Source organism: Carettochelys insculpta, chromosome 1 (genome assembly GCF_033958435.1).
Source record: "Carettochelys insculpta isolate YL-2023 chromosome 1, ASM3395843v1, whole genome shotgun sequence".
NCBI classification, from domain to species: Eukaryota; Metazoa; Chordata; order Testudines; family Carettochelyidae; genus Carettochelys; species Carettochelys insculpta.
In genome coordinates this window covers 211867091-211892979 of record NC_134137.1, presented here as the reverse complement: position 1 = coordinate 211892979, position 25889 = coordinate 211867091, and the positions used below count along the sequence as shown (strand labels likewise).

Sequence of the window (25889 nt, the reverse complement as noted above, 5' to 3'; positions counted from 1 at the left end):
AATGCCATGAATAGCCTCAGAAACAACTCTGATGTTGTCATCCAAGAGGCCGACAAGGGAGGTGCTGTTGTCATCATGAATAGGACAGACTACCAAAAGAAGGCTGCCAGACAACTCTCCAATACCATTCTACAAGCCTCTGTCTGAGGATCCCAATGAGGAATACACAAAGAAACTACAGCATCTGCTTAAGACCCTCCCTATAAAAACACAGGAACAAATCTACACAGGCACATCCCTTGAACCCAAACCAAGTTTATTCTACTGTCTACCCGAGATCCATAAACTAAGATCCATCAGACAAAGACAAACATCTACAAGATCTTTACCAAGCTTTCCTCAAACTACAGTACCCACCTAAAGAAGTGAAGAAACAGATTGACAGAGCCAGACAGGTGACCAGAAGCCACCTGCTACAAGACAGGCCTCGCATGGAAAACATACAGACCCCAGCTAAAGCCTCTCCAATGCATTATCAGTGATCTGCAACCCATCCTGGACAATGATTCTTCTCTCTCACAGACCTTGGGAGGCAGGCCTGTCCTCGCCTACAGGCAGCCTGCCAACCTTAAACAAATTCTTACCAGAAACCATAGACCACAACACAGTAACTCTAAACCTGGAACCAATTCCTGCAACAAACCTCACCGCCAACTCTGCTCACATATCTATACCAGCGATATCATCACAGGACCTAACATCAACCATACCATCAGGGGCTCCTCTACTTGCACATCTACTAATATAATATATGCCATCATGTGCCAGCAATGCCCCACTGCAATTTACATTGGCCAAAGTGGACAGTCTCTGCGTAAAAGAATAAATGGACATAAATCAGACATCAGGAACAGCAACATATTAAACCTGTAGAACACTTCAGTCTCCCTGGACACTCAGTAACAGATTTAAAAGTAGAAGTCCTACAACAAAAAATTTTCAAAAATAAAAATGGAGAGAGGAATCTCCGAGCTGCAATTCATTTGCAAATTTGACTCCATCGACCAAGGATTAAACAGAGACTGGGAGTGGCTGGCCCCTTACAAAAGTAGCTTCTTTTCTCTGGAAGTTCACACCTCCACATTAGAATCTGACAATGGGCCACATGCCCTCTGACTGATCTGACTTGTTTTTTCTCCTCTCTTGATGTAGCCTACTGATAATGGACCATTTCCACCCTGACTGAAAGACCTTGTCAGCTCTGGCCCTCCTTTTTACTGGGACCCCCTCTTTAAATACTCCTCTGAACCCAACCCCGCCCATGCATCTGATGAAGCAGGTCTTTGCCCACGAAAACTTATGCTCCAAAATATCTGTTAGTATATAAGGTGCCACAGGACTTCTTGTTGTTCTTGAAGAGCTAGAGAGGACACTCAAATATATGGGATGAGTGATTAAAAAAGAGACACAACTAGGAGAACAAGTAAAGGAAAGAGAATTTTTCTTAGGATAAGTGGTGGCTGAAGGAAGCTAATCAGTACAAAGAAATTGACAAATGCAAAGTGACAGTAAAAGACATAGGCTCAAAGAAAACTAGATCAAGGGGAAAAAGCACGTAAGAGACAGTTGGAAGAAGGACAATGCAATAGACATGGAAAACATCAAGAACATCGGAGGATAAAAAAATTGTAAGAGCAGAAAACCCTTGCAGCTGTTGTGATTAGCACATACATTTTGGGGTTTATTCAGCTTTGTTTGGCAAACACTCATTAAACCTGATAGGTGCATGTACATAACTAGAACGTAAGAGCCTTTGTTAGTGCCAGTTACGATAGGATGTAAAGAGATATTTTTGGGCTTTGGGCTATTTTTCTTTTTTTTTTCATTTCATGATGTATAAACTTTGATTCACTATTTGTTTTCCAAAAAACCTTTTTTTTCTTCTCAGTAGTTTACCTTAAAAGTACACGGAATAAGGATCTAGTTTTGGCTGCCCTGTCGCCTTTGGAGGATATCCTATGAGGAGTAAAGAATTAGAATCAAATAGCTTTCTATTTATTGTTCGTTTACAGCCATCAGGACTAGAGAGAGACTTTTTTTTCTGTGGGAATTTGGCAGAAATGGAGTTGGGCCTACAGCCAGCATGAAAAGCCTTCCACTTGCTGCTGGTAAATGTATTTTTGAAGCCTTGATTTATAAGCTTTTCCAGCATGCCCAACATTTTAACAGCAGGATATGTAATGGAACACTGTCAGAGGAATATAGTGGTAGCATGTAATTGTTGAAGTGGATAATGCAAGCAGTGAATCGGTGCTGAGGCTGGGAATAGGGGGGTTGGGGGGGGCGTGCTGGGGAGGAAATAGGGTGGAGAAGCAAGCTATAATGATAATAGTAGATTCATAGTTTCAATTACCTTATGGGGAAACTAATTTTTCAAAAACAGAAAACAGAAAATTTAACTTGGGAGGGAGGGAGGTTACTTGCCCTTCTTTTTCACCCCCATTTTGCTCCATGAGAAGTTGGATTTGATTATGGTTTTTAAGAAGGTATTATTTTTTACTGGTGGTTTTGTGCTTGTGCAAAATGAATTAACTGTCCAGCTGGAGATACAACATCTCCATATGGCCTCAATCACCTAAAGTAGCCCAGAGGAAACAATGGCTTATATGACTTCAAATTAAGAAGGAAATGAAATCTGTTATTAAATAAATCCTTGTGTATTCAAATGTTTTAATCTATTGCCTTCATATTCAAGGTGTGTGGAATCTTTAAGAAGGTTGAGATTGGAAACCAATTAAATATAGTAGTTAGAAAATTCATAAATTCTAACTTAATCCTGGGAATACCCCTAATTGATAAATGTTCAGTATTTTTCAACAAACAGTTTTAATTGGACACTCTCAGCAGACAAAGATTTTTCTTATGTCAACTTTTAAACATTTCATACTGAACCATAATGTCCAGAGTAAATTCACATTCTCTGTTTCCAAAACACATTAAAAATTGTCATCTTTCATGGAACTGATTTAAACTTAATATGTGGTTTGAATTTCTTCAGTGTACCAGAAATAACAGAACCAACTGACAGGACAGCATCAATCCTTAATGAAGTAGGGGGCTCTAATATTTTTCTTTTTCCTGGAAAACAGTCTAGTGATTGTGCACAATTTTTTCTTCAGTAAAAAAATAAAAAGGGCAAGGTAAAAAGCCTAATATTGTGGTTTCTTTTGGTGTAGCTGGAGCCCTACCTCTTGATTAAAACAAATGTGATTCAGAGGTGGTTGTAGGGAGACAGACCTACCTTTGTGAAAAATGCTACCTTTTGGCCTTGCAGGGTGCTTTCTGCAGTGCCCCACATGACATTTCCTTAGAGCAGGGGCAGGAAACCTTGTCTGGGTTGGATCCACTGACCCACAGAAAAATCAGTCAGGGGCCAAACAAAAGTGAGAAGGGGAAACAAAAAACAAAAAAAACCCAATCCTCACGGATGTGGCTTCTGACTGAGACACCTCACTTCCCTGTCACTCAGCCCCATGGAGGAGGGGGTTGAGTGTGTGTGGGGGTGCGAGTGGAATGGGGTGCGGGGTCTGGCTGAGTGGGGGGGTGCAGGTGTTTGGTGGGAGGTAGTGTGCAGTAGTGGGGTGGGAAGGTCTAGTGGGAGGTAGGTTGCAGAAGCAGGCTGGGGTGTGGGATCTCGGTGGCAGATGGAGTGCAGGAGCTGGCTGGGGGTGAGGGAGCTGGGCAGGAGAGGATGTGTGAGGACAGAACTCCCTGAGGGCAATTCCAGCCAATCGGAACAGCAGGGGAAAAGTCTCCAGGAGATCCATTCTCTGAGCTGCGGAAGAGGCGGGAGGCCTGGGGCTGCAGTGCCAGTGTGGGCTCCTCACTTCAGCGGGGCGGGGCGGGGCGGGGCGGGGCGGGATGAGAGGCCACGGAGGCCCAAGCCTGGATCTGGCCTGCAGGTCATAGGTTCCCCTCCCCTGCATTTCCCAGATCAGGAAAGCTGTAGGACTATGAGGGAAGGACTCTGCAGTGGCAAATCTGATTAACACAAAACTAGGGTGACCATCTCTCCCCCACCCAAATATGGGACGAGGGGAATGGTGCCGTCCTGGGCAGAACAGGACAGATGGTCACCCTATCTGGGAGTTGTGAAGTGGCTGCCCTGTGGGGCCTATTACTCTGCCAGTGACGCTCCCAGCTTCCACCAGCTGGGGGCCCACCGTGCTGCCACTGCAGCTCTCGGCTCCCCCAGCCAAGAGAAGCTGGGTGGGGGGGCATCCATGGCACAGGTCCAGGTCCTGGCTCCCACAGCTGGTGAAGGCTGGGGGGCAGCCATGCCGTGCCACGGCAAGGGAGCTGGGGGAAGCTGGGGAGCAGCTGCGCTGCTTCGTGGGTCCGGCTCTGGCTCCCTCAGCTGGGAGAAGCTAGGGTGATATGCGAAAGATTTTTTACAATTGTGCCTTTTTTACTTAAGAAGGCCTGGAGAGTTGTGTTTTTTTATTTTGCTACTTTGTGCTGAGAAATACAGGTTGGCCCTCTCTAGTCCAGCACCCTCAGGACCTGCTCAGTGCCAAATGAGAGAATTTTCAGAACTACAGGAGGTCAATATTGTCTAGCAGCATAATCAACACTTCCACTGCTTCCTGGGGTCTTAGAAGACATTTAGGATAAATGACAGATAAATAACAGCACAGAAAACTGAGAGCCAGAACTGGTGACTGCAATAAACTCTTTCAAGTCTGGCAGCCCTGGGAGTGGGAGGTTGCCAGATATTCAAATATTCTGTATCATAGAGAGATATACCGAGCAATGTGTAACACTAAAGAAAAACAAGATTAGATATTAAGAAACAAACAGAAATGTATGCAGAGCACTTTATTTACCAACAACAGTAGTATTGTACATTGTAAACTTACACTGTATTTGTTGTATTTATTTGTATTTAATTTCACTGTACTGTACTTTTGGAAAACATAACTAAAATTTACTTCTGGTTAACATGCTGGTTATTTGAGAGTTCCAGATGATAGAATGTCAGATATGAAAGCATTTACTATGTAAACAAATTTTATGGGCCCACAGGAAACTTGGCCATATCCATGATAAGTGGTCATCTGGCCAACTAAAATCATGCTGGATTATGGATGTTGCCAGATGAGAGAGTTCCAGACTAGAGAAGTTCGACCTGTAGCAGAAATGTCAATTTTGGGTTATGTGATTTTGCTAGAGCTATTCTTGGGGGCGGTGATGAAACAAATATAGGCTGAGAACTCTCAAACCTGAATTGAGATAATGAGATATTTAATTCTGTAACAAAGACATGAACAAGGAAGAGAGAGAATTTAATTAGGCGATGGAAATCAGGTCTTCATAAAAACAAACAAAAGATGTGGTTTTCATTCAAACAGTTGATAACACTTTGGTTTTTGGTTGCTCACTAAGGCTACATCTATGCTGCATTCCCCTTTCAGAGGAGGAATGCAAATGGGGGAGATTGAAAATGCAAAAGAAGCACTGATTTACAAATCTCATGCTTCATTTGCATAATCTCACCCAATTGCATTTCTGGAAGTGGCTTTTCTGAAAAGAACAACAGCCGTGTAGATGGGGTTGCTTTGGGAGGGAAAAAACATTTTTGAAACAACATTTTTTTTTTCCCTGAAGGAACCCTATCTACATGGCTGTTTTTGTCCTCAGAAAAGCCTCTTCCGGAAATGCAATCGCATAAGATTATGCAAATGAACTGTGAGATTTGTAAATCAGCACTTTATTTGCATTTTCAATCTCCCTCATTTGCATTCATCCTCCAAAAGGGGAATTTAGTGCAGACATACTCTAAATGTTCTATGTCCTGTCATATACAAATTTTATTGGTTATAGGGTTGCCATAGAGTCTTCCGTAGGAGATTTTCTTTGTTTTTAACAAAAACTGTGTCAGCTGAGTTCAGATATTACAAAACAGGAAAAACAAACAAATTTGAATATGAGTATTTTTTTCTTTTCAGTGTTCTTTGAAATATTGTAGTAGAGGCATTTTAAAAGGTACAACTCACAGCTACTTTCTCTTTTAGAAACCCCTAACGATAGTGTTTCTGTCTTACTCCCTTACTAGTTTTCCATCTTTTTATTTTCTGATCAATAAATATAAATTACATTTTTGGGTTGTAAAGTTCTGTCATAAATACATGACTCATCCCTTTGATCCAAATTGAATCCATATGGGGACGTTATAACACCTATTGATTTCATTGCTGTATAAGCATCAGATGTGCACCATATGCAAGCTTTCTGTGCTTTCCATCATTGCCAGTTCTCCTTGGCTTGTGATGTGCTTATAATTTGTTTGGTCATTGGAAAAGAAAGGACTGTTTGCTGTTACCACAGGCTCCTAAAATGTGGTGAGCTTATATATGCTGACACAACTTGTTTCTTTACAGCAAGTACACTGACTGTAGAATGAATTTTTTTAATACTGCCTTCTCTGCGAACACTATCCAAAGGTATCAGTGAAATCACAGTGCTAAATAGGATTTAGTTTTTAGATAAGATGTTTAAAGAAATGAGGGGATGACACTGAAGGCTGTAGGAGCAGCAGCGTAGAAAGTTCTTGCACTAATGGATGTAACCATGTGGAGAATAACTGGGTAACAGTATATTTTAGCAAACATTAACACTGACTCTATTTGGTGACTAGAAAACTAGCTAGCTTAAAAATCAGCAGTGATTACATTCTGCCCCAGAGTATGGGACCTGAATGCTTGGCTTTTGCTTTGTTCTTGAGCAGTTGTTAGAGACTTGGGAGCACTGCACAGGAAGCTCTGTTAGCCTAGGGGGACAGAAAGATTGATTGGGTGCAGATGTAGTAAGGTCAGCCCTTTTCCTGTTGGGTGCCAAGTACTGCAACATGTACACTAGGAGTAACGACAGTTAACCGAAGGGGTATGTAGGGGGCAGGGAGTCTGAGGCAATAGAGAAAGATCATTTCTATCTGTTTAAGAACCTTTAGAGAGGTTACAGAGGGGTGAATGTGACAGTAAACTCTGACTGGTACAATAACATGACACTAATGGATTAAGTTTCAACCCAGGGAGGGGCAGCAAAGCTATCGTTTCCCATTATTTTGATCCCTGAAGCAACACAAAGATGGAAGTTTTTAAAAGAGACCATATGGATGGTAGCTCCTTAACATGCAGAGAGGTCTGTGATGGAGCAATAACTCTTCCCACATAAGGAGTGTGAGGTGATTGACTAAAGCATCGTCTGCCCGTCAGCACAGGGAGTGAGTCTTGGAAGTGAGTTTTGGAAAAGGGGCTGAAACAGGAGAGAGAAAGATGGGGCTGGGTGTACAAGGTGGGAGAGGATATTCTAAGTGCACGGGCGACATGACAGAACGTCGGAGAAGACAAAAGACCTTTGTGGCAGGCTGTGGACAGCTTGTGGGGCTTGACTGCCAGGAACCTAATGCACAAGAGCATGACAAGCAAATTCTGTGAAAAGACTACTGAGATGCCATATTTTGTGACTATTAAAGTTAGACAGGTGGTTTTGTGTGCAGAGACCATTGCACGCCTGCTTCTATTCTTTGCTTGCCTCCTGTAACTTTTTGTTATGAGAGAAGTCTAGAAACAATCAACATTCATATAGTACTTCCATGCCAGTATTTTAAACAATTTTATTTTGCTCATTTATAATCACAGTTGCATTAGTTAAAAAGAAATATTTTATTATCATTTCTTTATTACACAAGCACCTACTTGACACTTCTCTTGATTTTGGTTTATTTTTAGATCTGTAATTAATGGCAAAGATTGCACACTGGAAATCTCGTGTTAAAAGTAGTGACCTTGGGGTGGGGGGCAGGGGTGGATTTGGTCACTGTATTTCCTAAAATTAAAAACCAGATGGCCAGGCCCAGATTACTTGCTAGATCTGTCCCCCACCAGTTGGGTCTGACCCTTCCCCCGGCTCTGTGTCCCGTGCTACCCATGGCTGAGGGTGATCCCGCCAACCCCCTGACTGTCCACACACTGTTGGAGCTGTGGTTCACCCTTGAACCCCTTACTGCTCATGGCTGGAGCTGACCACACCTTGATCTCTGCAAAACCAGCAACTAGGACTGACAGCCCCCCCCAGCACAACCCTGGCTGGGCCTGATCCCCTGAGCTGCTTGCAGCTACAGCTGGAGCTGACCCCCTGCCACCACTCCATACCCACAGCTCCCTGGGGCTGGGGCTAAGTGCCCATGCTCCCTGCTGTCTGCCTTTGGGGCTGACTCCTCTCCCCAAGCTCTAAGCTGTTGGGGACTGTGACGTAAGATTTCGGCTGTGCACCTGACCTCTGTGCCACCTGTGACCAAGCACTTCTAGCGATCAGGGCTCCCCTCACACAGAACCTATGCACCCTGCAGTGCCTGGGGCTGGGGCTGAGCACCTGAGCCTTACACCCTCTGTGTCTGTATCTGACCTCCCTCCAGCCCAAGTCTGTGATGACCTGAGCCGCAGCTGACACGTCCTCCTGTCTTCCCAAGATCCACACTGCCTGCCTTTGTGGCTGAGGTTGACTCTTTAAAAAAGGACTGTTCAGGCCAAAATGGGATACATGATCATCCTAACTGTATTCAGAGGGTTTTTTCCTAATAAACATGAAACAGCCTTTGCTGTTCCCCTACAACTGAATTTCTTTAGAAGCTTGCGAAGGAAATTTGTCCTTTCTTAAAATATTCTAATTTTTTACAGTTTCTAAGGAAAGAGAGGTGTTTTTTTTTTTTCCTGTGAACAAGCAAAAACCATAAAAAAGTTACTTGGGCTTTCAGATTGGCAAAAGAAGCGTAACAATAAATTAAAATGTTGATTATCTCTTTTTTAAATATGTGATATATGCATGCCAAACATCTTTGTACCATTTTGGTTCCAGATGTCGGTGCTATTTCTGTCAGCCAGAATAATGCGAAAAGCTCATTTCAGTTGTGTGTGTTTAAAGTGGCTTTAAAAAAAGGTTTCAGAATAGATTTATTAAAATACTGTTTTCCTTCTGTGACTTGCAGGTCAAAATTTACTTGGCTGATTCTTACTAGCTGTGTCATAACTATGCAATAGAATTAAAATCATGATGCCCAACGGGGGTAACCTCTCCTCTTTTCAGAGCCTTGGATCAAGTATGATATGCATAGGGCACAGGTCTTGTTCACTGAAACTTTCATTCGTTGTGGTACTGTAGTTTTCCCTCTCTTCCCCCCTCCCCTGCCACTCTGGATTTAAATTTTAAATTTAGAGGGAGAGGGGAGAGCCTGATCCCCATGGCAGGGACAGAAGCTGAGCCAGGGTATGTGAAGGTTCAGCCTTTTAAATGCAGAGTGAAAGGGGTAGTGAAGGGGGACAGAAGCTAAACCAGCCTACTTACTGGTTCAGCCTTTTTAAGGCAGAGCGGCAGTGGGGGAAACTGCCTGATCCTGGTGTAAGCAAGGATGGCGGCTGAGCCAGCCACTTTCTATTTATTTAGGTCGGGGGAGTTTCAAGTAAGGGGCAGCACTAACCAATAAGCAGATGCTCATGGGTTAGCTATGTAACCGGATACTTGGTTACATCCCTACTTTCTGCTCTTGCTGCCTTCATAATTTGTTTTACTCATGGGTAGGGATCCATTGTCATAGTACATGGTGGGGGTGGGGGCTCACAGACAAGGACAAATCTCAGTTTTATGTCTGTCCTCTGTGAGCAGCAAAACCCATCCTTTGATTAACCGCCTAGTCACAGGCCCAGCCATAGGGTGAGATAGTTGCCTTGGGACCCATGCCTTCAGGGCCCTGCACTGGACCCTGCTGTCATTTTGCTGCCTTGGACTCTGCAAACTTTGGCTGTGCCTGCCTAGTAAGAGAAACCAGACAAGGACAAAAAGAGAAGATGCTGCCTCTTTGTAACTCTGCAGCATATACCTGACTTAAAAAATGATCTTGCACTGTGCATGGAAGGTTAACCAATTACAGCTCTGGCTGAGCTCCAGCAGGAATGAATTCCTTACACATTACCAAGCACACCCAGCCTCTAGTCTGCTTGAGTACATGTGTAGGAAGTGCCAACAAGAGTGTCTAAGGAGTCATGGTACATCCAGAGAATCATTACTGAAACAGTAACTTCAAAAAACCCTACCAAAGAACTAGGTCAGTGATTCCCAAACTTCTCAACATCATGCCCCCCTTTCAATTTTTCAGAAACCTTCACACCCCTCACCTCTTCTGTACCACTGTCCAACCTCCCTTTTAACAAAAAAACCAATTCATAACTTAAAATAAGCACAAAAACTTGATATAAAAATGTTATTTAACATTAAAAATAAGCACAAATAGTTTTTCTCGGCCCTTTGCGGGTGCCTGGTGCAGCCCCAGCTGGCCAGCTGCTTGAGCCCTGTGCCAGCAGCCAGAGCTGCCTGTGCCAACCTGAGACCTGTGCTGCCAGAGCTGCAGCCGGCCACCTGAGCCCCACACAGCTGGGGCCAGCTGCCCGCTCCAGGTGTTTGAGCTGCCCGCCCAAGCTCCATGCTGCCAGGGCCAGCTGCCCTCCCGCCAGCCTGAGCCACCCAAACCCCATGCTGCTGGGGCCAGCCGCCCACCCGCCAGCTGCCCAAGTCCCGCGTTGTGGGGGCCAGCCACCAGCCCAAGCTGCCTGAGCCCCGCGATACCGGACCCAGCCGCACAAGCCGGCCGGCCACTCAAGCCCCTCCCCTCCCAGAAAGCCAGGTGATTCCAGCCCCCTTGCTCTTATCCCATCCCTGACATATGAGCCAGGCACCCCCAGACCCCCATCTAACTCCTCCTCCTCCCTGTCCCCCAACCCACACTCTTTCAACTTTGCAGGAGACAGCTAGCTCCACGTGGGTCTTTGCTGGCTGCCTGCTTTTTTGCAGCTGTGCTGGGTCACCCACATAAAATGGCAGAAGCTGAGAGCTAGAAGCAAAGGCCAGACCTTTCTTCAGGTGGGGAGGAAGTTGGGGGAGGTTGGGTTGCCTGGTGCCCCCCCCCCAGAATTTCTTCATGCCCCACCAGGGAGCATGCTCCCCAGTTTGGGAAACCATGCACTAGTTATGGACAGACAACTACACTCAGGCTGGGTCTACCCTTGCCCCCAGCTTTGAAGGAGGCACGTTAATCAGGGCAACAGGAGATTACTAATGAAGTGCTGTAGTGAATATGCAGCACTTTATTTGGCTAATTCTCCCTTGTGGCAACTTTGAAGCATCAAACTTTGTGGACTAATGGGACTTTGAAGTAGCGCGGGCACTTCAAAGTGCCCATGGCTACACGCATGCCAGCACTTTGAAGTTTGATGCTTTGAAGTTGCCGTGGGGGGAGAATTAGCCTAATGAAGTGCTGCATATTCACCACAGCACTTTATTAGTAATCTCCCATTGCCCTGATTACCATGCCCCCTTCGAAGTTGGGGGCAAGTGTAGACAAGCCTTCAGTTAAGCATATGCAGAGATTCTGTTGATTTAAATGCTTTGCTTCTCTGAGGCTGTGTTGAGAAATTGGAACAGTTACATTCAAGTGGTTCCCTAGAGCTATATCTGACTTCTATTTGTTTTGCTTGCTGAAGTTTGAAATACAATGAACCCTGCATTACTCTGCTGAATAAGCATAATTCTCTTTAGTTTACTTCTTCTTTGCCAAATATCTTTTTCATGAGATTAAATGTGCCCCAGCAGTGTTGCAGGGTTAATAATGAAACAGTTCCTAAGATTACATTACTGTGCCTGAATGTGTTTCTGTATAGGAGTCAGTGGAAATTATACAAACATAAGCTGCGTCTACACGTGCACGCTACTTCGAAGTAGCGGCAGTAACTTCGAAATAGTGCCCGTCGCGGCTACACGTGTTGGGCGCTATTTCGAAGTTGAAATCGACATTAGGCGGCGAGACGTCGAAGTCGCTAACCCCATGAGGGGATGGGAATAGCGCCCTACTTCGACGTTCAACATCGAAGTAGGGACGTGTAGATCCGCGTCCCGCAACATCGAAATAGCGGCCATCAGCTGGGGGGTTGAGAGATACTCTCTCTCCAGCCCTTGCGGGGCTCTGTGGTCACCGTGGGCAGCAGCCCTTAGCCCAGGGCTTCTGGCTGCTGCTGCTGCAGCTGGGGGTCCGTGCTGCATATACAGGGTCTGCAACTAGTTGTTGGCTCTGTGTATCTTGCACTGTTTAATGAAAGTGTGTCTGGGAGGGGCCCTTTAAGGGAGCGACTTGCTGTTGAGTCCGCCCCGTGACCCTGTCTGCAGCTGTGCCTGGCTCCCTTATTTCGATGTGTGCTACTTTGGCGTGTAGACGTTCCCTCGCTGTGCCTATTTCGATGTTGGGCTGGAGGACGTGTAGACGTTATTCATCGAAATAGCCTATTTCGATGTCACAACATCGAAATAAGCTATTTCGAAGTTGGGTGCACGTGTAGACGTAGCCCTGGTAAAATTCGATGTCGCTACTTCGAAATTAGCTATTTCGATGTAGCGTGCACGTGTAGACGTAGCCATAGTGTAACATGTGATGATGATTTGGTTTAGTTACATCCTGATCTTGGTTTGAATGGTTAGTATTTGATGCAAGATTATTTGAAAGAGTGAGAGATTAGGAATGGGGAGGCTTGAGATGAGTTGTTAAGTACTGTTAAGAATGGAGGGGTGGATACAAAGAATAAGTTCTCATAATCACAAATAATCTTCAAGGTTATGGTCTTCGGGTTTTGAGTTTCTAAACACTACTCATACAAATGCTTAATCTTTTTTAGCTGCTTTTGTTTTGTTCTTTGCACTTGATTGTCACCACTATACAAAGTTCGTACAAGTCTTGTTGAAGTTTTCGAAATAAAATTCACATGATAAGAAACTGTCTGGTTCAAAGTATCAACAATGACATGTAAAGCAGTTTGTCACTGAACTTGCTAGATGAAGTACAGCCGAGATTATTAGTATTCAAAAGTCATTATCATTTGATGCTGATTGACCCTGTGAAATGAGTTGGTGGTGGTGTCCACTTTCCAGGTCCCTACATGCTATAGCAAGGGTCAGCAGCCTTTCCAAGGTGGAGTGCCGAAATTTCACCTTTTTACTTCTATGTACAGGTCCAAGCACCAATGATACTTTTTAAAGACACTAATAGTCCTACTTATGACAGCTTCATTAATACATAAATTAAGATGCAAAGCTTTACCATTTAGGTGGTGCCTGTTAGCATTAGCTGGTCTTCTGAGCAGGCTCCTGGATTCATGGGGGAGGAGGGGCAGGGCTGAGCTCCCCACCCTGCATGCCAAGGAAAATCATCTCACATGCCACTCTTGAAGACATGAAAAGGTATATTGGGTCATTCTCTTGGTTCAGGTCTGAGGTTGCAGATGTATTCAGCAGACAACAGGGAAGGTCTTCTCATGGACCGTAACTGGTAAAACGATAAGAATCAAAGGTCAGGAGTTAATGATCATTATCACAATGGCAAGAGATAAAATATACAGTTACCCAAGGAACTGAACTGGTACCTGTACTGTTCATCATAGTCTTAAATTACTTGTAAAAGGGAGTGAACTGTGAAGTGTCAAAGTTTGCAGATGAAACAACATTCAAAATAGTTATGTCCAAGTCTGTGAAGAGTTATAAGGTGATTTTAGGAAGCTTGTGGATTGGATGACAAAAATGCAGATGAAATTCAGTACTGATAGTGCAAAGTAATGCACAATTGGAAAAAATAATCCCAACTACACACATAAAAAAACGGGTTCTAAATTAGCTGTTACTTGGAGTGACCAAGGATAGTTCTCTCAAAACTTCAACTCCCATGCACAACAATGATCACAAAGGCTACCAATGTTAGGAGCCCTTAGGCAAGAGATAGTAAATATGACTGAGAATATCGTCATGCAAGGTATACTTAAAGTCTACTCAAACACTGCATGCAGTTCTGGTCTGCCCATCTCAAAACAAGATATATTGGAAAAGATGTAGAGAACGACAACCAAGATGATCAAGTTCATGGAGGCTAGTAGGTCTTAAAAAGCTCATTACCTAATAAATAAAATCATTACTCTTTAAGGTGCTACAGGACTGTGTGTTTTTGTGAAGCTACAGACTAACAAGGCTACCCCTCTGAGACGGTTTGTGGAGGCTAGGTCCCTCAATGGCTATTAGGCAAGGCAGTCAGGAATGTAATCTCATGCTCAGGATGACCGTAGCCATTGATTGCTAGAAGCTTGGAGGGGAAAATTGGAGTGGATGATGATTCTAACTGGTCCATTGTGTACACTCCCCCTAAAGCTCTGGTACTGGGCATTATTGAAGACAGAATATCAGGCATTGGCCTGACCCAGGATGGCTCTTCTTGGCTACGTCTACACGTGCAGCCAACATCGAAGTAGCTTATTTCGATGTAGCAACATCGAAATAGGCTATTTCGATGAATAACGTCTACACGTCCTCCAGGGCCGGCAACGTCGATGTTCAACTTCGACGTTGCGCAGCCCGACATCGAAATAGGCGCAGCGAGGGAACGTCTACACGTCAAAGTACCACACATCGAAATAGGGATGCCAGGCACAGCTGCACACAGGGTCACAGCGCAGGCTAGCGCTTCCGGGGCAACAGCTAGCTGCTCCCTTAAAGGGCCCCTCCCACATACACTCAGCCTGCACAGCACGCGGTCTGACGAGCCAGATAGGCACACAGACCCCGAGCGCCGCAGTCATGGACCCCCAGCAGCAGCAGCAGCAGCAGCAGCAGCAGCTAGAGGTCCAGCCAGCCCTCCTGGCAGGAGCAGGGCTTGCCCTGGCTCTTGTCATGTTGGGGGCAGCTGAGCACCTTCCTGCCCCAGGGGAGGAGATGCCCCCGGGGCAGCAGGGCTCAGCCCCTCCCCCTGCAGCACCCCGCTCCATCCCCCGCCTCACACGCCGGCGGCTGTGGAGCCACCCCACCAGCACCGACTGGTGGGAGCGCCTGGTGCTTGTGGAGTGGGACGACGACCACTGGGTCCGCAACTTCAGGATGACCCGACAGACATTCCTGGAGCTGTGCCAGTGGCTCAGCCCCGCACTCAGGCACCGGGACACTGCCATGCGGCGTGCCCTCCCTGTGGAGAAACGGGTCGGCATCGCTGTCTGGAAGCTGGCCACTCCGGACAGCTACCGATCCGTGGGGCAGCAGTTTGGCGTCGGAAAGGCCACCGTCGGGGCTGTCCTCATGGAGGTAAGAGAACCCACAGGGGGAGGCCAGGCCAGGGCAGGGGGGCCAGGGCAGGCCAGGGGGGCCAGGGCAGGCCAGGGGGGCCAGGGCAGAGCAGGGCAGGCCAGGGCAGGCCAGGGGGGCCAGGGCAGGCCAGGGCAGAGCAGGGCAGGCCAGGGGGGCCAGGGCAGGCCAGGGCAGAGCAGGGCAGGCCAGGGGGGCCAGGGCAGGCCAGGGGGGCCGGGGCAGGCCAGGGGGGCCAGGGCAGAGCAGGGCAGGCCAGGGGGGCCAGGGCAGGCCAGGGCAGAGCAGGGCAGGCCAGGGGGGCCAGGGCAGGCCAGGGGGGCCGGGGGGCCAGGGCAGGCCAGGGGGGCCAGGGCAGGCCAGAGGGGCCAGGGGGGCCAGGGCAGGCCAGGGCAGAGCAGGGCAGGCCAGGGGGGCCAGGGCAGGCCAGGGGGGCCAGGGCAGAGCAGGGCAGGCCAGGGGGGCCAGGGCAGGCCAGGGGGGCCAGGGCAGGCCAGGGCAGGGCCATGCACACCCTGCTCACCCCTCATTGGGGCTGTCCCATGTGCTTTCCCTGCAGGTCGTGCGTGCCATCAACTCCATGCTCCTGCACAGGCTCGTGAGGCTGGGGGACCCACGTGCCACTGTCGCCGCCTTTGCCACCCTGGGCTTCCCCAACTGCTTCGGGGCTCTGGATGGGACCCACATCCCCATCCGCGCCCCGGACCACAGCGGAGGCCGATACGTGAACCGGAAGGGCTACCATTCAGTCGTCCTGCAGGCCTTGGTGGACAGCCGGGGACGGTTCCAGGACATTTACGTGGGCTGGCCTGGCAGCACCCACGACGCCCGGGTTTTCCGCAACTCAGGCCTGTGCCGCCGGCTGGAGGCGGGGACCTACATCCCCCAGCGGGAGATCCCTCTGGGGGACACCACCATACCCTTCTGCATCATCGCGGATGCGGCCTACCCCCTCCGGCCGTAGCTCATGCGCCCCTACACGGGCCACCTCTCCGCCAGCCAGGAGCGCTTCAACGAGCGCCTGAACCGTGCGCGCCAGGTGGTGGAGCGCTCCTTCGGCCGCCTCAAGGGACGATGGCGATGTCTCCTCACCCGCCTGGATGCCAGCCCCAACAACATCCCCCAGATTGTGGGTGCCTGCTGCGCCCTGCACAACCTTGTCAAGAGCAAGGGGGAGACCTTCCTTCAGGGCTGGGCCGCCGAGGCCGGCAGGGCACACGTCCAGCCACCTGCTGCCCCCAGTCGGCAGGTGGACCCAGAGGGGACCCGGGTCCGGGAGGCCCTGCGGGCCCACTTCGACGACCAGGCCGCGGGGTGAACTCTGCCCAGGCCCCCGACTGCCCGCCCCTTCCTCCCCCACACTCCTGCCTCAACGCCCACACCACCATGGAGCACCCCACCGCCCCTCCGCCCTTGTCCAGGAGAAACGACAGCACGAACTTGTGGGTGAACATAAATGTTTTCTTTGGCTGAACCTTTTTTTTTGTTTAAATAGAAAAATATAGACATGTGAAAGGGAAAGCAAAAAGGAGGGACAAACATGTAACAAAAGCAAGATGGGCACGAATAAAACTATGTACAACAATAAACTCCAAGCAGGGTGCGCCATCAACAAAAGAAAACCAAAAAGCAGGGAGGAGAACGGGGAGAACTATTTACAGGGGGGACGGGGCAAGCAGGGGCAGCACCCACACCACCCACCCACCCAGTCCCCAAAGTCTGTCCATCGGGGGGGGGGCCACGTCCTGGGCCCCTCACCCCCTACAGGCCCCCAGTGGGCGTGCCCGGCCGGGAGCTCCGGCGGGCCTGCAGTCTGGTCCGCGGCTGGGTGGGAGCGGGCTCCACCGGAAGATATCGGCGCCGGTGAGTCTCGGGTGGCTCCAGGGGTCCCTCGGCGCGGTGGCCCTCGCGGGGAGGTGGTGGGGCGACGGCGGACGGGCCGGCGGCGGCTGGAGCAGCCGGTGGTGGGGCTGCAGGAGCGGGCATGGCGGGCGGTGGCGCGGCCGGCGCGGCATGGGGGCCCAGGAAGTCAATCAGCCGGTTGACGGTCTGGAGAAGGGCCCCCCATGCCTCTCGGTGCCAGGCCAGCGCCTGCTCCTGCAGCCGGAGGTGCTGCTCCGAGACCTCCAGCTGCCGGCGGAAGATGGCCAGCAGCTGGGGGTCTGTGGCCACCGCCGGTAGTAGGCGCGGGGTCCGCCGTCTTGCCCTCTGCGGGGCCGGTGGTTCCTCGGCCGAGGGGCTTCCCTGGAGCGAGGGTCCCGGAGGAGTCTCCGGGACGACCGACGCCTCGCCGGCGCTCTCTTCCGGTCCTTCGGATGGTGCAAGTGCAGGTGCAGGACACAGGAGAGGAGGGGGGAAAGAAGAATGGAGACAGGCGTTAGTGTGGTCCCCGAGCCGTGGCCTTTGTCCCCCCCGCCCTGTGCTGCAGGTTCCCCATCCCCGTCCCCGGGAGATGCTGCTGTGATGGATGGGGTTCAGGGGTCCCCCTGCCCTGCACCCCGTCCCCTGGTGGGAGCGACTCTCACTTCACCCCACAGGGTCTGAGAGCAGGAGAGGTTTCTTAGGCCACAGCTGGCCAGTTTCTGGCAGGAGTGACAGCACCAGCTGTCAGAAGAGACAGTCCTTCCAACCCGTCGTGGGGAGAAGACCCCAAGGGGGGGCCCCTCTGGGATGCAGCTTTCCCTCTCCTCTGGCTGGCTGCCTACCAGCTCTCCCTTCCCCTAGCCTCTACCTGTGGCCCCCGCCCTCGCCCCCCAATTCTAAGCCAGCTCGGCTCCTCCCTCCTGTTTGTTCAGGGCAGAGGTGTCACCTGCCAGCTGTAGCGCCAGGATCCTCCTTTGGCCCTGGGAGCTCCTCGGCTCGGGTGGCTCATCTGTAGCCTGGGTCTCCCTTTGGCACTCCCCCCACTCCATCGCATGCTGCTGCTGCGGGGTGTCCCACCCCCTCCGCCCGGGGGCCCCTCGAGGTTCCGCTCCCCCCTGGCCTGGGGATGGGGCATGGCACTGTCATGCAGGGTGGTGGGGGGCAGGGGCTGCTGGCTGCAGTGCTGTGAGGGCCCTGTCCCTGGTGTCCTTGGGGCCATGGCCATGTGAGCGTGTGGGGGGCCCCGGACACATCTCTGTTCCCCCCGCCCCTCCAGCCCCGGGGTGTCCACCATAGAGGGGTACCTACCTGTGTGTCCGCTCCCATGGTCCGGAGATCCCCGGGGGTCGGAGGCCCTGCTGCTGCTCTGGGATGGCAGGAGGAGGATCTGCAGGCTGGAATCGGTGGAGGAGGAGCCCCCCTCCTCCTCCTCCTCCTCCACCTGCCGCGATGTCCCGGGGATGGCCTCCGGGGGGGACCCCCGGGGTGCGGGGCTTACGTCCGGGCCGGAGCCCGGCTGCAGGGCCTGCTGGGGCTCGTCAGCCGACGTGTCAAGGGTGGCCGGAGGGGGGGAGGTGTGCCGGGAGCCCAGGATGTCCCTGAGCTCCCTGTAAAAGGGGCAAGTGACTGGGGCGGCCCCAGATCGGCTGGCCGCATCCCGGGCCCGGGCATAACCCTGCCGCAGCTCCTTCACCTTGCTGCGCACATGGTCAGGAGTGCGGGCAGGGTGACCCCGGGCAGCCAGGCCGTCGGCCAGCCGAGCGAACGCATCCACGTTCCGTCTCTTGCTCCCCATTACCTGGAGCACCTCTTCCTCGCTCCAGAGCCCCAGCAGGTCCCGCATCTCGGCCTCCGTCCAAGAGGGGCCCCGCTGCCGCTTTCCAGACTGCTTGGCCCTCTGGCTGGGCTGGCTGCCCTGGGTGCCCTTGGGGGGGGTCCCCTGGGGGCGCTGGGGGGGCTGCTGGGCTGCCATGGCTGCTGTCGGAGGCTGAGGTCTCTGCAGGCTCCTCGCCGCGTGTGCAGCCTGCAGCCTGCACGTTGCCTCAGCCTCCTGCAGTCAGGGCGGGGGAGGGGCCCTTTAAGGGGCCGCTCCACGCGGCCACCAGTGAGCTGCGGGGCTGGAGACAGCGTCTCTCAACCCCCCAGCTGATGGGCGCCATGGAGGACCCGTCAATTTCGACGTTGCGGGACGCGGATCGTCTACACTGTCCCTACTTCGACGTTGAACGTCGAAGTAGGGCGCTATTCCCATCCGCTCATGGGGTTAGCGACTTTGACATCTTGCCGCCTAACGTCGAAGTTAACTTCGAAATAGCGCCCGACGCGTGTAGACGTGACGGGCGCTATTTCGAAGTTGGTGCCGCTACTTCGAAGTAGCGTGCATGTGTAGACGCAGCTCTTATGTTTTTACCCATTAGATGAGATAGCAATAAGTAAAACAGACTGCACTGTGTGCACATGGTAAATAGGGATGAGACAGCCCTTTCTAATTCATTGATATCAGTTGGAACTGCAGGCACTCATCACCTCTGAAAATGAGGTCTATGACGTTTCCTTTGCCCTCACCACAAGACCATTGCTGCTTTGAAGAACATTTACTTCCTCAACTTCAAATATATAGCTAATCCCTTGATTTAGTCTGCGAAGAAGCTGCTTGAAAGGTTAAGTGAGGTGTTTTACAGCAGCCTCAGGGTTCTGTGGGTTTCTGGCAGTGGCTGATGTCATCTGTGACAGGCGAGCAGGATCTGCATTCCTTTCACTGTTTTAGGCAACAGAAATTTCCTTTCTAAGAGTGGAAACTCAGAACTCTTAGGCTGCAGTTTGGGTTGTGACACGTAATTGAGCAAAATGTGATTTTTCATCTCATGATCTATTTGACTATGCACTCACAGTTTGTAATTCCAAACGTGTTCTACTAGGGAGATGGGATCTTAAACAGCTTTCTATATTTATAATAAAATTGGATTCCCCTTTAATGAAGACAAGGTGGCTAACTTTTTGGGCTTTTTTATATCTTAAAGGCTATATTTTAAACAATTGTAGTGCTTGGAGAGAGCTTTTCATCTTTCATGTGTTCTGCAAGCATCACAGAACTAAGCCATGACACCCTGGAAAAACAGGTTGTGTTTTCATTTTACAGTGAGGGAAACCAAGGCAAGGGGGTTATTTGTCCACATTCATCTAGAACCCTGATCCGAAGCCTAAAGCACTTCCACTGGCTTGAGCGAACTATGGATCTAGCCCTGAGGCTGCATTTAGTCTCTGTATTTCAGTTCTCTGTCTGCAAAATGGGGGATTAATTGCACTTCCCAACCTCACAGGGGTTTTGAGAGGATAAATATATGAAAGATTTTTGAGCACATAGATTCTATAATGATGGGGTCCATATATACAATGGAGAGATCAAGGTAGGAATAGAACTCATGAGTTTGTCTCCTTCCCATGTGTTCTAAATCAGTGGTTCCTAACCCTTTTGGGCTCAAGATCCATTTGTAAATGTTTATGGCCTGTTGCAACCCCAGTAGATAGTCTGAAGGTAGAGACCCTGGGATGTTTTCGGTCAGACCTTGCTCCCCAGAGGTTGGGTCTTGTCTGGCACTCACCTCACAGAGTCAGCTCCTCTAGTTCCTGTGCTGCTGTGGGGCTTGTTGGGATGGGTTCTCTGTCCAGGTGTTGTCACTCGAGTGCAGTAGCACTGCACAGGTTTGGCCTCGTCCCCTGACTGGTCTACATTTATGTGAATGGAGTTGTGACTTGGCTCTTTGAGTTGCAGTGCCAGTCACTCAAATATGGCCTACCCAAATTCCCATGGTCATAATGGCGGTGCTGGGACATGCGAGGCTGCCATGCCTGGAGTAGGGAGTCAAGCCCAGCCAGGCCTGTTGGACAGGAGCTATCCCTATGACCCTTTGAAACATTCTGGTAACCCAATTTTCGGTCCTGACCTATGGATCAAGAAACCCTGTTGTAAGCTACACCTTTAAAAAACTCTTCTGGAAAAACTAGCAGTAGTATTTCTAGTGGTTAGGGCATCAGAGCCAGGTGCCAACAATGCAGGTTCTTTTCTGTTCTGTGTCACTGATATGCTGTATAAGCTTTGGGGAATAGCTTGACTGCCTTTCTGACTCTGTTTCCCTCTCTGTTAAACTGGCATTCTGAAGTTTACTCACCCACCTTTGTAAAGTGTTTTAAGGTATGTAGTTATATTAAAAATAACATCTTTTTCATGATAAAGTATATATGATTTTTTAACTAATTGTGCAGTGATGCTTGCTTATGTATTTGGTGAAAACTAATTTTTTTCCCCTTTCTTCCCCTTTCTCTCACAGATTCCACTAAGATTATGGCAGAGTACAGCCAAATGCAAGACCAGCTGGAGTTACAAAATACTAGCTTAGGAAAGAGCTCTGTGATGAATTCCTTTGAAAATGATCTACAAGATATTATGGGTAGCCTCAACCAGAAGAAATATTCATCAAGCCTTACATTTAAAACAAATGGGGACTACTCTGCTTCCTATTTAACACTATCACAACCTGTGCCAGCTAAGCCCAGCCCTTCATCCAGTGTTAAAAATATACACGCTGCTACCAAAAGTCAAGGATGTAAACCCTTTTCTTGTGAGAGTTCTTATCTTTCAGATAAAAGTGTTTCTGTGAAGCATATGGGCTCCACCTCTCCCTCCTCCAGTGGGTACAGCTCAGGAAGGACAGACTTCAATATTCATGTCAACAGAGAGAAGGAAAAATTCTTTGGACATGGGGATAAATTTTACTATTCAAAATATAGTCAAAAAAATAAATCGTATGACAATGTCTTCTTCCCAGCAATGCTGGATGGGAAGAAGAACTCAGGTTCTCTTCTTGCAATGTGGAATGGAAATTCAGGTAGTGAAATAATTCTTTCACCAGTTAGCAGTTCAGGGGCAGCAAGCATGCCCTCCAGCCCAAAGCACGGCGGAAGGATGAATATTACAGACAACCTAACCCTTCATTCAAGACCACCTAAGCAGAAGGAGGCTATGACTGAAACCCTAGGTCCAAGAACTAGGAAGTACTCTGGTGGTTCGCTGAGTCAGATGGGAGTTTATAGTCGTTCTCTGCCCAGACTGTACAAATCGACGGAAAGCCAGTCGGTGACATTAAGTTTGCCTCCAAGAAACTCTGTTGGTAATTCCAAGAGAAAAAAACATGGAGAAAAAGATCTACCTCATAATGCATTAGATGCTGATAATTACCTTAATTTTTCTTCTTGCAGCTCAGGGATGTCGCCATATACAAATTCTGTGTCCGACAGCAATTCCTATGTTAGTTCAACACTTAGTGTTCCTGCAAGCCCCCGAATAGCTAGGAAAATGCTTTTAGCTTCTTCCTTCTCCCACGTTTCTGATGATTTTGATAGATATGGACTCTCAGGGGCAAGCTCCAGTAATTCTTTTTCCCCTGTGGATCTTGACAGAACATTCTCTGTCAGAAGAAATATGTCCACTAGTTCTATAGAGTTTGATGAAACTGACTTGGAAAGCTTCAGACAGACACCTACCATGCGGGAGAGAAAGAACAGTATTAGTTCAATTTCTGGAAGAGATGACCTAATGGACTATCACAGGAGACAAAGGGAAGAGAGGCTTAGAGAGCAGGAGATGGAACGACTGGTAATTTTTCTTTTAGTTTTCTCCAGTGAACTTTCCAAATAAGCTGTTCAGAGTATACAGTAGATGCAAAACATCTGTTGCTGTGTTTTGAAATTCAAATACATGAGCTTGTGAGCTGGTGACTTGTTTACTATGTCAGTCTCTAAAGTTAATAGGTATATAGTAGGCTGCATAAACATCTCAGATCATCTGAAAAAATGTAGGAAAGTCACAGAAATTAATGTAGTTCAGTCTGTGGGTTTTACCAAAATATCCGTGTACATAAAACCCACAAATTGCACATCAGGGATACAGCATTTTCCCCCCAAGTTGATGGCATTGTTTTGTGGTAACTGGATAAAAAATAACCAAAACCAAAACCAAATCTGTGTCTCCACTTTAAGCTTTTAGGGATATGCTTCAATAAGCTTTCTGCTGAAACAATCAAAAATTACCTGATGCTCTATGTCACCAAGTCTAGTGAGCCCAATTTTGCTTACTTAGTGAAGATTTCTGTTCTTGTTTGTTAGTTTCAGTGGTCACAAAGTGCTATGGGGTGGCAAGGGAAGGAGTTAAATCTGTCTCCAATCTGTAGCACTTCCGAAATTTTTGATCCAAGACATAATATCATTATATAATGCTTCAAAAATGAATGGTAAAATAGAGCTATACTGCTCAGTCAATTAAAATTGAATAATATCCCCCAAAAGTAATCATATAACAGAAACAAATGAAGAAAAAACAAATCTTTCAAAATGTTATTTTTTTAAAAAAAGGTTGGATTTAAAAACTCCCCCGAGCAAATATATAACTTTTATCCCTAAACATTTTTACACTTACAGTAATCCCTCGATTTATGTGAAGGTTGTGTCCTGGGCAACCTCCACATAAATCAAATTTTGTGTAAATTGGTGGGGGGTGTTGGGGAGATCCCCAGAATTCCCCTGGCTGGGGGATCAGGCAGCTGGAGCCTCAGCACAGCTCTGCTGTTCTTCGGCTTCCCTCAGGTGGGGGAATTCAGGGAGCAGCAGCGCTCCACCACCATTCCAGCTGCCCACTTCCCCTGGCTAGGAGAAGTGGCCTGGCCACTGGCTCTAGCTGCCAGCTTCCCCAGCTGGGGAAAGTCTGGGAGGGGGCAGCCACGCAGCCCCCAGCTTCTCTCAGCTGTGGGTGGGAGGGCACACAGCTGCTTGCAGCGTGGTTTCTCCCAGCTGGAAGAAACCATGCGGCAAGCATCTGTGTGCCCTCCGGGTTCTCCCAAAGGTGGGGTCTGGAATGTGGGGGGGGGGGGCAGTTTCGATTTGCACTTAACTCACGTTAATGTGAGTTAGGCGCAAATGGAAATTGCACTTCTTGAGGGTTTACTGTACAGCGAAGTAAAATGAACCCTTTTGTTGGAGGAATTACATGAGGTCTTAAGTTAACACACTCTTTTACTCCACTGGTGTAGAAACTGCAGTGCTGTGCAGTTTGTGCAGTGCTATTTGTGACCACACCTAACTAGTTGAAAGTGACTTTATGTGAGTTTAGTCTATCATTTCCTTAAGTATTTTGAACTGAATTAAATTGACACTATTAATCTGAGCTAGTTATATGGGTGCAACTTTTGTGAGTAGACAAAGCCCTAATAGCTGCTGTGAAGTTTACTTGATTTTCCTGCCTCAGATTCTTGTATGTATGACAACATAGTACAGAGGAAAATTTCAGAAAAGACTGGCAGTTGGCTACTGAATCCAAAAATATGCTGATCCAATGACCTGCATCATTGCCTTTACTGTAAGCCAAGTTGAGAGCAACCTTTGGTTGAGGGCTGGGATTCTGTTTAATTCTTGCCCCCAAGTCACATGCAGTCTCTCACCCTCACTTCCTACCCCAAGCTTATTTTTATTGGATTCATAGCAGCATGGAGACTTTAATTTCCCAGTGTTAGATATTTGGAGATACTGAAGATATTGTACAATAATAGGTATACACAGAGTTCAAGTCTCTGACTGCTTTAAAAATCAAAACAACAGTTTTCAAAGTTGGGTGCTTTTAGTAAGGTATCTATATCCATAGTTAGGTTTCTAAATGAAACTAGCTAGATTTTGAGAGATTTTGATGGTGTATGATTTCCATTAAAGTCAGTGAGTGCTGCAGATAGAGCTGGATGGACAACTTGGTGGGGAGGAGGAAATCACCTTTTAAATCAATTTTTCCTGAAATTTTTATGGATAGAAGTATTTTCTCCATTTTTTTGAGTAGCTCAGGGTGCGAGTTGTCAGTACTTCTAATAATGTCCTGACTTATTATTGGTGCCAGACTTGAATTGTCCAATGTAGAGAATTTTGGTGTAACATTTTTCCTTTGTTAGAACCATTGACGCCTAATAGCGGAATACGTTCCAGTGAACAATGCTAGCAGGTTATCAGAGAGGTATTCAGTCACTGAAAAATTCCAGCCAAATAGAATGTACAGTGTTCCCTCCTATTTTTATGTCTGTGTACGGAATGACTTTCGTTATGTGCACCGATATGGAGGCAAGGTATTCCATAACAAAAGTCATTCTGCACACAGATGGTGTGTGACAGGGGTGGTGCTGAGAGGCTGGGGTGTAGGCTGCTTCATGGAGAGAGGACTGTCTCTATCCCTCTCTCACTGCAGCAGCTTGGGGCCAAGGAAGGGATGCCTGTCCCCCTTGCCCTCCCACCAGCAGCGTCAGCTCAGAGTTGGATGCTGCAGCCAGGGAAGAGGTGTTTCTTCCCTGTCCCGAGGAAAAGCTGCCATGGACAGGGCAGAAGCATCTCTCCCTGACAGCCACAGCATGCAGCTGTTGTGGCTGGGGCAGAAGCACCTCTCCCTGCCAGTACCAGCACAGAGCCGGTGGGGAGAGGTGTTTCTGCCTCTGCCATGACAGTTCTATGCTGGGGCTGGCAGGCAGGGGTGGTGCTCTGTGCAGCTGCCCTGAGCCCCTGCACAGGGTTTGTTATGCAGCTGCCTGGCTCTGCAGCTCAGAGACAACTTAGGTGATGTAGTGGTTTTGTGTTTTTAAGAGTCAAAATCTGGATTCCGTACGGGAGGGGAGATGCTTCTACCACCAGTACTGTTCTCTTGAAAGTAAAATAGCAATCGAAAGATATGTTTTGATTCTGTTTTTAGATGAGATACCTAAATCTTTTATTTAGCAAATGTTTCTCCCAGCTCAGTACTTCCTTAGAATCCTGCTCCTATAAAAGGAGAATTGGCCAAATGTGTTGAAGAC

General features: G+C 48.5%; 1 protein-coding gene across 4 annotated transcripts in view; it reads left to right on the top strand.

The window, feature by feature from the left end:
- PHLDB2 (pleckstrin homology like domain family B member 2) overlaps positions 1-25889 on the top strand; it is a 125383-nt gene that overhangs the window by 9258 nt on the left and 90236 nt on the right. For all 4 annotated transcript variants that reach the window (XM_074998749.1, XM_074998740.1, XM_074998732.1 and 1 more), the window contains exon 2: positions 21345-22669. In XM_074998749.1, coding sequence (XP_074854850.1) covers positions 21359-22669 — 1311 coding nt within the window. In that variant the 5' untranslated portion in view covers positions 21345-21358. The remainder of the gene's footprint in view (positions 1-21344; positions 22670-25889) is intronic.